Raw genomic sequence first — 13,126 nt, 5'->3', positions numbered from 1 at the left:
GGGTTGAAAGGAAGTGAGGAAGGAGTTGAATGATTTATATGGGGATACATATATCTCAAAAAATTAAGATATTACAGACTTTAAAATTGGTACTTGGAATCTCCTTTAAAAATGAACACACTCTTTTTGAAAATCCACTTAAGGGGGTAATAATGTAATTTCGTATGGCTATTTCTAACCGTGTGCAGCCCTACTTAAGGGGGTGAAAAGAATAAAAAGCGGGTGAATTTTTGAAATGAGTATCTTTATCTTCTATCGCTTTACCCACACCTGTGGGGTTGCGGATGTGAACTGTGTCGCACATGTGGACTTTACCCTGTTTTACGGCTGGATGACCTTCCTGACGGCAACCGTACGAGTAGGGATGTAATCTATACTTCTACACTAATATTATAAAGAGGAAAATTTTGTATATTTGATTGTAGCGGATAGACTCAAAAACTACTGAACCAATTTTAAAATTACTTCACCTATTGAAAGCTACATTGCCAGTGAGTAACATGGGCTGTATTTTATTTTCAAAACAATTCGAGGAGGGTGACGGGGGGAGATATAAAAATATTAAAATAATAGGCTAATATAGGCGAAATCGAATTTTTTTCGTACAAGGACGCGACAAAGCTCCTTTTAAGCCACTTGACGCAAAGATAAAAACTCGGTAAACCCTTCGGGCCCGAAAACCATGTTTTAAGCCCTAAAACTAACCGTTATGGAAATTTGGAACCACACTACCCCTGCTCTAGGTATTGGATAATGAAACAAAAAGCTGTAACCATGGCAACGTCAGCTCCAGGATTCGACAGCAGCTAGATTATGCATGTAGGTTTGGGCATAGCTGCCAACCAAAATTAATACACATATGACTTACTATATGGAAAAAATAAACTGTTGTGTAAGAAACTCACAGCACTCCTTTGGACGGGGATAGAAAGGGAGTGAAGTATAAAACTAATAGCCCCGGAGATCTCCGTAGTACAGCGACCAGTGGTTGCCGACGGGCCTCCGTTTTTACGTACTGGCTTAGGTTTCAGCATTTTACGGAGTCTGTTACCTATAGTTTAAAGTATTTTCTATCAAATCATGGAGTAGTAGGATCACTGATGTTATTAGTGCCGATATTTTGGTCCACTTTTACGATCATTGTAACCATGAAAACAATCTATATACTGTACACAATAATTGTCAAGGGTGCGCCCATGACTTGAAAACAATTCTCAACATTTATACTCAGATTCATTATATGTTGTGCGACATGAATGACAAGCCCTGATAATTCTCAGTAATTATAGTAGTTTCTTTTATGCATCGCATATTTCCTTGATCATTTGTAATAGTTACGAAATGTCGGATCAAACAAATACATTCAATAATATTTATATTTGTGGTACTATCTAGCGGAAGTATATTTACACTAAACCAGCAGTTTTGTGAAGGGAGCAGGTATATCTAGGTGGGAATGAAGGAAAAACATGGTAGCAAAAGATCTTAGAGGTCTACGCTAATTACGAACTAATATTTAGAGGCCCTCATGAAGAAAAGAAGAAGATAAATTATAATTCCAAACATGACAAATAATTTCTACGTACTTAATTAAATACACCAGTGATATAAATATCTAATGATGTCGCTCACACCGATAGTAGGAGTAACTAAAGCCAGTTTCTGATAACCCGTACGAAGAACGGGTACTTCTGCTAGTCTGTTATAATTCTGTTACCATGTTTTCTTTCTCACATAGTTTATAAATTTATTTATTCAAAATTATTTTTGACAGACTGAAGAAGCTAACATAAAAGAAAAAGACTGAAGATCGCCAACTGGAACATGAATATTTGTCTGACTGTTCTTTGTAAGTTTGTTACCAATTTAATTAAGTTTATACCATTTTAATCCTACAATATTTGTATCACATTTTTTAGACATGGTGCATTGTTCCTAAAGAAGTACCCAACAATCCAGAAGAAACAACGCACTGGAGAATCTCCTTCTATGATCAAGAAAGAAGATTGATGAATGGTTATAATGCTATGAAGGCTATTCTTAAACTTATTAAGGTAAAACCATGTGCAGCTTCTCTCAGTGTCAGACTAAGAATATTGAGAAAAATCCTCGTGAATGTGTTGTGCCACTGATTCTTTCTTCTATTCTAAATTGTGTTCCTCTCTTATATTAGGTCACTGCTATATTTTACATTTTACAGTATTATTACCTCAGTGGCTTGTACTAATTTATTTCAACTGTTTGATAGATAGATGTAGGGAGGGTTATGTTTGTAGATGAAAGAAATGGAGTGAAATAAATCATTGTTGAATGGAAGATCAAATAAGGGAAGATTTTGGTAATAGCTGGAAAGGTTTGGTCAAGTGGCAGGAAACCTTCTGGACTGCAATAAATAATCTTAGAAATGGAATGAAAAAGGAAATGAATAGTGTTTTTGGTGAATTCACTGTAGATCCTAGTGAATCCCCGGACAAATCAAATGAATATTTTGATTCTTTTGTTGAGGTCCCAAATAATGGAGTTCAGAGGGAGGAGAAGAACGATCCGAGTAAAATAAGCTCAAGGAAGTAGAATGGATGGTAAATAAACTACACTGTCATAAAGCAACATGAATAGATGATATTAATCTTGAAATGTTGAAATGTAGTGGGAAGTCAGGGACGAAATGGTCTCATCTATTCATATGATTTGCATGTTATGTGAGTAAGATGCCTTTTTTTACCTATTTATAAGCAGGAGAACAGAAAGGATTGTAACAACTATCAAGGTATTTCACTTATCAGATCAGGCAAGGTGTCACAGGTATTTTCAAAGGAAGACTGCCATCATTAGTGGATGAAAATCACAGACATAATCCTTCTTCTTGTTATTCTTCTTCTGAGACTAGTGTTGCCTAGATTATTTCCCTGTGGCCTATCTTTGCGGCCATACCAGTTTCTGCTCTCAAGCTTGTACAGGGTCTCTCTTATAAACCCAGACCATCCAGCGACGGTTTTACTCTCGGATACCAAAACAGGTGTACGGGAGGTGTACACATTGTTCTTGACCTTGCAAGAAGCGTGCACATTTTTGACCTAGCATCAGTAGCCAGTCTGAATCTCAGCTGTTAATATGGTGAGACAGTTATCATTGTAACACTGTATTTTCATATGTAAAAGTTATTTTAAATATGAGTCAGCTCGATGGGGACACAGTGCATTTGTTCAGCAATTTTCTGGTGAAGTACCACCTTTACGAGCACAGATTCACGTAATCTATATATATAAAATAAGAGTTTGTTCTGTACATTGCTCAGAATTTCAAAAGAAAGGTATTTCTGTATCGATCATGTCTACAGTAACAAGGAAATGCACTTTTTACTTTTCCGTAATTTCTATCTGTCTGTCTGTCTGTCTGTCTGTCTGTCTGTCTGTCTGTCTGTCTGTCTGTCTGTCTGTCTGTCTGTCTGTCTGTCTGTCTGTCTGTCTGTCTGTCTGTCTGTCTGTCTGTCTGTACACACATCATGAGAAAACGGCTGAAGAGAATTGAATGAAAATCAGTATGTGAAGTCGGAGGATGAGCCACTACAGTCGAGGCTATAAATCATTTTATTCATGCTAAGTGAAATGTTAGTTTAAGGGAAGGACTAAAATTCAGTTCTCAAATATTTATTTTATTAGTGGTCCTATAGATAAATACTACATAACTAAAGTTATATAGAATTAAATTTCCAATCATTTATGTCATACATTGTTACTGTACTGGCTACGATAACACAGATACCGTATTCATGAATTGTATTTTTGTTGCTAAGTCCATATCAACGCCGAGCCACGAGAAAATGGGTTAACAGAATTTAATGAAAATCGGTATATGGAGTCAAGGAATAAGAAACTACAGTCTAAGCTATAAACAGTTTTATTCACCTTGGTTGAAATTGTAGTTTAGGGGGAAGGCACCTAAAATTTAATCTTTAAATACCTATGTTATTGGTCCTATCGAAAAGTACTACATAACAAAAGTTATAGAGAATACAATTTCCTATAATTTATGTTTTATTCAGTTTTACCATACCGACTATGGTAAGAGTGGTATTTCAGAGTCGGAAGGAAACTAAATGTGAAGGCCTACAATATCGAAAGCGCATAACATTGATCAACAATAACATTACATTGACGTTGTTTGTTGTGATGTTCTGTGTCTCTTATGCTGCCGCTCAACTCCGATAGATGGGATTACTCCTACATATCGAGTATAACAGCCTGACTGAATATTGGCGGGAAATAGCTGGAGAGTTAGATAACTTTCTTTTTCAGCATGCTATTGCTCTGGTTCATACATTTTCTGATACTGCTGGTACGTAACACACTAGTTCATCATAGCACTCCACCTATTCGATCCCTACTCTGATGCACCATTTTCAATGAGCAGTGTGCACACTTAAGGCAGAGGCTCAGTGGTAGTAGTATGACCTGGTCTAGAATTACAATTTAGGCCTATTTCAAATTATAGCACCACAATTCACAAACCAACTGAAAAGAGCCGTTTCTTAAGAAGAGCTTCTTGCTCTTCACTTTTATTAAATTCTATGTTCATTTTATTCCAAATTAGCAGTGAAGAGGGGTTTTTTCCTCTGGCTTGGAGAAAAAATTTGCCTCCAAGTCAGACAGATTTTCCCGCTGTCAGTGTAGTGAACTGAGATTTTCCGACTCATCGAGTACTCATAGGAAACAGATTAGTAAATGGGCATAGTTTTTGCCCTGGGACTCTTCATTATTCGACCCCCATCCCGGAAAGAGACGAAAGAGTGTTTACGGATCACAGCTGTCTGCAGCCTGGTCATTCCAGCTCTGGAATGTTGGACTGTTAAATCGACAGCGTAGTACTGTTCGTTAAAAGTGAGAAAATGTGTAGTTTTTTATTTGATCGATTATTTCATATGAAAGCATTGTTTTTACTCGCGCCATTCCTACTGACGTCATTGTAATGACCTATGTTAATTTCAGTTGGGAAAACCACTAAGACAGTCTTTCTGAGGATGTAAACAGGCAGGTGAAGAGTGAGTGTCTGCCATTATATTGAAATTCCCCAAACTGATTGTGACTTATGGTAGGCAAGTGGGCCTACAATTACAATGAAAATTCCCTAACCCAGTCTTCATATGAGAAAAGACGTTTGGTGATTTTCCCGTCGCATATCTGGGGTAACGTTAAGAGCTATGTAATTTAATACAGTCTTGCTCACAATGTGTACACTACCTAACCTAGAATTCTGTATACAATGTAGAATTCCATAGCGAAGCACGGGTACATCAGCTAGTTGTAAATAAATTTGAAACTACTGGCTCAGTGATCAATAAAAACATGCGCGCACACAAACAGTTTTAACAGAGGAAAAACTAGATGACATTGGTGCGAATCTTGAACGGTCACCGAATAAATCACTCACAAAATTAGCACAATAAGTAAGGGTTTCGGTTTCTTCTGCACACGGAGCTTCACATCAAACCGTAAATGATTACAAGGACCCGTTGTTTAAAACTTGCTGATCCAGCCACAAGAATGAGATACTGTGAGTTGTGTCTTGCATCATTGAATGATTGTTTATTCGACCCACACCTTGTGGTCTTTTCGGATGAAGCCTGGTTTCATCTTAATGGTCGTATGAACAGTCTAACTCTTGCTATTGGTGTGCAGAAAATCCTAATGGTGTTTGTGAAGTCCCTTATTATGAAGTACGACACTTCCAGCATCTTTTATGAGGTAAGATTTCATATAAGATTGTATACACGCTTAAAGCAGGGTGGCTGCACGCACCATAAGTTGAGCTGAGGTAGCTGCTGTGGCGCAGAGTACAAACACTGCGCGCTCGGTCTGGGTTTATAACAGAAACCCTGTGTACAAACTATCATAGTAGACTTTTGAATATTTTCTACTAGATCAGCATTACACTACTGTAAATCCTTTTCTTGTGATGTCTATTTTCAATTCACAATCCTACCTAGTGAAGGGAGCTGACAACCTGAACATCTTCATCTCTCTTCATCTTCATCGGCGTTCTCCTTCTTTCAAAGCCGGCCAGCATTCTGTAAGCATAGAGAATGACAGGATGGATGACAGTTCAATAAATCTTAATGCTCCAATTGCAGGTCACATATGTCATCCTTAACCACTTCATCCAAAAACAACAACAACAACAGCAAACCTGTGATGCAACAGCCGATGAAAGGCCTTGACTTGCCATGATGACTGCTGCCCAGCCAGATGGATACAGATGGTGGTGATGTTGATTTTTGTTATAAGAGAAAGTACAACTGGGCAACCATCCTCTATTAACACTAATCGAGGGGAAAATGGAAGGGATCCAAAACTTTGAAGGTATTGGCCAAAGAAAGGCAAGGGTCACAAAGGGCATGGAAATGAGAGACTCCCTAGGACTCGAATGCTCTAATACCATCGGGGTCAGAAAAGAACAAGAATTGACCAAGGGAGGTCGGATAGGATAGATGAAAGTGAGGAGTATGACACAAGTAAGTGGAAGCAGGGCCCCATAGACTCCAACCCACGCTCCCAAGTTAAAAGCCCCTGGGGCCCCTTCTGGTCAGCTCTTACAACAGCCAGGGGATACCGTAGGTGTTAGTCTACCACATCCGACCCACAGGTTGAGATGGCTGCAGATGTTGGAGTACTACATGGTCATTGTGATGACATCCTCAGTCTTCTTGACAGGGCCCACTGCCTCTTGTATCAACAGTTCGTCAGTTGGTCTCAGTGGCTGAGAGAAGCCTTTTCCAGTACTCGGTGCACGATAAAAATTCTTGGACTGACCAGGAAATGAACCCTGGTCTTCTAGTTAAGAGGGAGGTGCGCTACCCCTACACTAGAAGGTTGGGCACCACTTCATCAGGCTGCATTAATTCTTACAGTTGCCTCTTCAGTGAGTTAGTCATCATCAGCATTTTTTTTTCCCTTACAAGTTGCTTTACATCGCACCAACACAGATAGGTCTTACGGCGATGATGGGATAGGAAATGGGTAGGAGTGGGATGGAAGCGGCCGTGGCCTTTATTAAGATACCATGGAAAACCATCTTCATGACTGCCAATGGTGGGGTTCGAAACCACCATTTCCCGAATGCCAGCTCACAGCTGCGTGCCCCTAACTGCATGGCCAACTCGCTTGGTTCATCAGCAATTGTACTCTCTGCAGATCAGTGGTAGAGTGTCGGCCTCTGGGTCCGTGGCAGAGGAAGTCACATTGAAGGGCAGAAGAAAATTCATTCGATGATAATCTCTAGTTTATTTTATAACTATTAGTTTTTCATGTTTATGGGTTACTGTAGTCACGTCCTAGTTCGTGAACCATGGGCAACGGCTGAGTGGCCTAGTAAGTGGTCCTGAGAGTCGGGATACCAGTTGCTATGGAATGGGAGTGGGCATCTCAGACATATTCTGAGTCGTGGCCCTCCTTGTGCTCAGGTGGCTAGGACTATATAATTCACCGGTGGTCCATAACCCGTTAGAGGAGAGATCCTCACTTGGACTATGTGCAAGTAGGGTAGCATCCTGCTTCATGAATTTACCGAGCTCAGAACATTTTAAGCAAGCCTCGGACCTATGGGAGTAATGGAGTCCCACTCCCATTTGACAGGCGAGGGACTCCTTGGAAACAACTTGGTGAACGAAATGGAATTCGATGGGGAGCTATCAATATTAATGGGGCTTATGGAAGAAAGAAGGTAGAACTGGCTGAGTCAGCAAAGAGGATGCATCTGGATGTGCTAGGAGTAAGTGATATTCGGGTAAGGGGAGATAATGAGGAAGAGATAGGAGATTATAAAGCGTACTTGACGGGTGTTAGAAAGGGAAGGGCAGAGTCTGGGGTAGGGCTCTTTATCAGGAATACCATTGCACGCAACATAGTTTTGGTTAGGCACGTAAATGAGCGAATGATGTGGGTAGATTTGTCAGTTGGAGGAATTAGGACAAGAATTGTGTCCGTGTATTCACCATGTGAGGGTGCAGATGAGGATGAAGTTGACAAGTTTTATGAAGCATTGAGTGACACCGTGGTCAGGGTCAACAGCAAGGATAGAATAGTGCTAATGGGCGATTTCAATGCGAGAGTTGGGAATAGAACTGAAGGGTACGAAAGGGTGATTGGTAAATGTGGAGAAGATATGGAAGCTAATGGGAATGGGAAGCGCTTGCTGGACTTCTGTGCTAGTATGGGTTTAGCTGTTATGAATACATTCTTCAAGCATAAGGCTATTCACCGCTACACGTGGGAGGCTAGGGGTACCAGATCCCTAATAGACTATATCTTAACAGACTTTGAATTCAGGAAATCTGTTAGGAATGTACGAGTTTTTTGATGATTTTTCGATGATACAGACCACCATCTGATCTGTAGTGAACTAAGTATCTCTAGGCCTAGGGTAGAGAAAGTGAAATCTGTCTGCAAACGAATAAGGGTAGAAAATCTGCAGGACGAGGAAATTAGACAGAAGTACATGGATATGATTAGTGAGAAGTTTCGAACAGTAGACAGTAAGCAGGTTCAGGATATAGAAAGTGAATGGGTGGCATACAGGGATGCTGTAGTAGAAACAGCAAGGGAATGCTTAGGAGCAACTGTGTGTAAAGATGGGAAAAGGCGAACATCTTGGTGGAATGATGAAGTGAGAGCAGCCTGTAAACGTAAAAAGAAGGCTTATCAGAAATGGCTCCAAACAAGGGCCGAGGCAGACAGGGATTTGTATGTAGATGAAAGAAACAGAGCGAAACAAATAGTTGTTGAATCCAAAAAGAAGTCGTGAGAAGATTTTGGTAATAATCTGGAAAGGGTAGGTTAAGCAGCAGGGAAACCTTTCTGGACAGTAATAAAGAATCTTAGGCAGGGAGGGAAAAAGGAAATGAACAGTGTTTTGAGTAATTCAGGTGAACTCATAATAGATCCCACGGAATCACTGGAGAGGTGGAGGGAATATTTTGAACATCTTCTCAATGTTGGTGGTGTTGCAAACAGTCAAGCTCATGGGGAGGAGGAAAATGATGTTGGTGAAATTATGCTTGAGGAAGTGGAAAGGATGGTAAAAAACTCCATTGTCATAAGGCAGCAGGAATAGATGAAATTAGACCTGAAATGGTGAAGTATAGTGGGAAGGCAGGGATGAAATGGCTTCATAGAGTAGTAAATTTAGCGTGGAGTGAAGGTAAGGTACCTTCAGATTGGACAAAAGCAGTAATTGCACCTATCGATAAGCAAGGGAACAGGAAGGATTGCAACAACTATCTAGGTATCTCATTGATTAGTATATCAGGCAAAGTATTCACTGGCATCTTGGAAGGGAGGGTGCGATCAGTCGTTGAGAGGAAGTTGGATGAAAACCAGTGTGGTTTCAGACCACAGAGAGGCTGTCAGGATCAGATTTTCAGTATGCGCCAGGTAATTGAAAAATGCAACGAGAAGAATAGGCAGTTGTGTTTATGTTTCGTAGATCTAGAGAAAGCATATGACAGGGTACCGAGGGAAAAGATGTTCACTATACTGGGGGACTATGGAATTAAAGGTAGATTATTGAAATCAATCAAAGGCATTTATGTTGACAATTGGGCTTCAGTGAGAATTGATGGTAGAATGAGTTCTTGGTTCAGGGTACTTACAGGGGTTAGACAAGGCTGTAATCTTTCACCTTTGCTGTTTGTAGTTTACATGGATCATCTGCTGAAAGGTATAAAATGGCAGGGAGGGATTCAGTTAGGTGGAAATGTAGTAAGCAGTTTGGCCTATGCTGACGACTTGGTCTTAATGGCAGACTGTGCCGAAAGCCTGCAGTCTAATATCTTGGAACTTGAAAATAGGTGCAATGAGTATGGTATGAAAATTAGCCTCTCGAAGACTAAATTGATGTCAGTAGGTAAGAAATTCAACAGAATCGAATGTCACATTGGTGATGCAAAGCTAGAACAGGTTGATAATTTCAAGTATTTAGGTTGTATGTTCTCCCAGGATGGTAATATAGTAAGTGAGATTGAATCAAGGTGTCATAAAGCTAACGCAGTGAGCTCGCAGTTGCGATCAGCAGTATTCTGTAAGAAGGAAGTCAGCTCCCAAACGAAACTATCTTTACATCGGTCTGTTTTCAGACCAACTTTGCTTTACGGGAGCGAAAGCTGGGTGGACTCAGGATATCTTATTCATAAGTTAGAAGTAACAGACATGAAAGTAGCAAGAATTATTGCTGGTACAAACAGGTGGGAACAATGGCAGGAGGGTACTCGGAATGAGGAGATAAAAGCTAACTTAGGAATGAACTCGATGGATGAAGCTGTACGCATAAACCGGCTTCGGTGGTGGGGTCATGTGAGGCGAATGGAGGAGGATAGGTTACCTAGGAGAATAATGGTACTATGGCGGGTAAGAGAAGTAGAGGGAGACCAAGACGATGATGGTTAGACTCTGTCTCTAATGATTTAAAGATAAGAGGTATAGAACTAAATGAGGCCACAACACTAGTTGCAAATCGAGGATTGTGGCGACGTTTAGTAAATTCACAGAGGCTTGCAGACTGAACGCTGAAAGGCATAACAGTCTATAATGATAATGTATGTGTGTATGTAGTTTTTCAGTCTACCAAAATTAATTTTGAGTCATAAATTTTATAAACTACTTGTAAAAGAAAACATATGGTAACAGTATTGTAAGTGAAAAAGTCACAACTTAATTAAAATACAATGACATGTTGCGTCCTTAGAAGTACATCATCAGATTCTATCAAAATCACTCTCAATTAGAAATGTATAAACATTAACGTTTACTTCTGTTTAAATACTTGAAATCTGGATCTTATGTTAATGACATCCTCTTTTCTCTCCTTCCAAGCATACAAGCATAGACTGTGATGTGCTGATAAACCGTTACTCTGTCCTTGGCTCGAGTCCAGCTAGTTATCTAGTCCGTTGACCTTTCGCTATGTCCCTGGCTAGATCAATAACACACTGTATTTTTACTTTTTTAGGTACTTTACTTCTAGTGCTCCCCTTATTAATATTGTTGCTGTTGCTATTATTATTATTGTTGTTGTTGTTGTTGTTATTATTATTATTATTATTATTATTATTATTATTATTATTATTATTATTATTATTATTATTATTATTATTATTATTATTATACCCTGCCTGGTGGCCATGATCGTTAAGGCATTGAAGTCTAAACGGTCTGACACCGTGATTAGCCGGTTTGAGTCTCGTTGGTCGAAAAATATGTCGCCATCAGAATGTTCGCCGGCAGGGTAGGAGAGGTGGTGGTATACAATTTATAATCACTAGATTGCGTGCCAAAAGCCTGGGGATTAAATTCCAAACCTCTCCACAGTGCTCATATGGAGTGAGGGCATATGACGCTGTTGATAGTGATTCGTCTGTCGAATGGAGACGTTAAGCCTTGAGCAGATCCCTTTGTGCTATTCGACAGGAGTAGGCCATGTGCCGGCACTTGGTTTTACCCTCTCCCTTCCTACTATCCTATATCACGTCATTCATTTCATCTCACTACCTCCTCTAATGATGTTGACATCAGGAAGGGCATCCGGTCATAATAACCCGTCACGACAGATTCATCTCACCAACGGGACAAGGGTTGGACAAATAAAACAAATTGTTATTATTATAATACCTTTCAGCATTCAGTCTGCAAACCTCTGTGGATTCACTAAATGCCTTCCACATTCCTCTATTTCTAACTAGTTCTGTGGCCTTAGTTAGTTCCATACCACTTATCTTTAAATCATTAGAGACTGAGTCTAACCATCATCTTTTAGGTCTCCCTCTACTTCTCTTACCTTCCATGAACAAGCCCATTAACCTCCTAGGTAACGTATCCTCCTCCATTTGCTTGACTGCTTAAGCCAGTTTATGCATAATGTTTCATCAGTCAAGTTCATCCCTAACTTAGCCTTTATCTCCTCCTTCTGAGTACCCTCCTGCCATTGTTCCCACCTGTTTGCACCAGTGATCATTCTTTCTACTTTCATGTTGCTTAGTTCTAACTTATGAATAAGATATCCTGAGTCTACCCTGTACAGCAAAGTTGGTTTGAAAACAGACCGGTGTAAAGACAGTTAGGAGCTGCCTTCCTTCTTATAGAATACTGACTGTTGATCGCAACTGCAAGCTCACTGCATTAGCTTTGCTACACTGTGATTCCTTGGAGAATCCTAAGTACTTGAAATGATCTAACTGTTTCAGTTTTGTATTCACAACTTGACATTCAGTTCTCTTACGTTTCTGACATCACTTGAGTCTTGGAACGTCTAAGTGTTGTATCATACTCATTGCACTTATTTTCAAGTTCCAAGACTGCAGGCTCTCAGCAGAATCCATCACTAAGACCAAGTTCTGCTTACTACATTTCCACTTATAACTGAATCCCTCCTTGTCACTTCACACCTCTCATTAGATAACACCAGCCTGCCAAGATTTTCTGGCAAAAGTAATTGTATGTGATATACGTTACATTTAGTGTCCTTATGTAAAAATACCAGTTGTTTCGTATCATGTACATATTTGTCACAAGTCCGTCTCATGTTTATGCTAATGGAGCTTTGTTGTTGTAAATGAGGTTTGGATTGGTTGTATGGAATGCAGGTATGGACATGTCTGAGAGAAAATATTGTATGTGCTCTGTTTTGGAGGCGAGTAGGTAATCATACAGGAACACTGAAAGAATAGTCTGGCTCCATGGCTAAATGGTTAGCATGCTGGCCTTTGGTCACAGGGGTCCTGTTGTCAAAATGTGAATGTATGTATGTATGTCGGGTATTCAGCCTAAAGGTTGGCTTGATCCTCTACAGCTCTGCCAACAGCTGTCATAAATAGCCTAGGTGTCACTGAAGAGGCATATAAGGGAAATGGGGAGCAAGGTAGTTTCCCGCTGCTTTCCTCACAGAGCCAGAAGTTGCTATTAGATATTGGTCTATCAAGCCCACTGAAATGGATGCACCAACTGATGCTATGAGCAATATTTTTACACCATTCATAGCAGCGACTGGCTGCAGAAGGAATGGCATTACTAGCATCGCTCATAACTTGGTCACTTTCATGTTGTCAAACCCAAGGATGAGACAGATACGTCAGTGAGAGTAA

At 40.0% G+C, this 13,126-nt stretch overlaps 1 protein-coding gene across 4 annotated transcripts in view; it reads left to right on the top strand.

The window, feature by feature from the left end:
- The window catches only part of LOC136878707 (cyclic GMP-AMP synthase-like receptor), a 119,163-nt gene that overhangs the window by 91,440 nt on the left and 14,597 nt on the right, over positions 1-13,126 (top strand). For all 4 annotated transcript variants that reach the window (XM_068228910.1, XM_068228911.1, XM_068228912.1 and 1 more), the window contains one exon: positions 1,920-2,054. In XM_068228910.1, coding sequence (XP_068085011.1) covers positions 1,920-2,054 — 135 coding nt within the window. The remainder of the gene's footprint in view (positions 1-1,919; positions 2,055-13,126) is intronic.

The sequence above is a fragment of the Anabrus simplex genome, chromosome 8 (genome assembly GCF_040414725.1).
Source record: "Anabrus simplex isolate iqAnaSimp1 chromosome 8, ASM4041472v1, whole genome shotgun sequence".
NCBI lineage: Eukaryota > Metazoa > Arthropoda > Insecta > Orthoptera > Tettigoniidae > Anabrus > Anabrus simplex.
The sequence above is the reverse complement of the archived record's forward strand: the minus strand, read 5'-3'. Positions and strand labels throughout refer to the sequence as shown.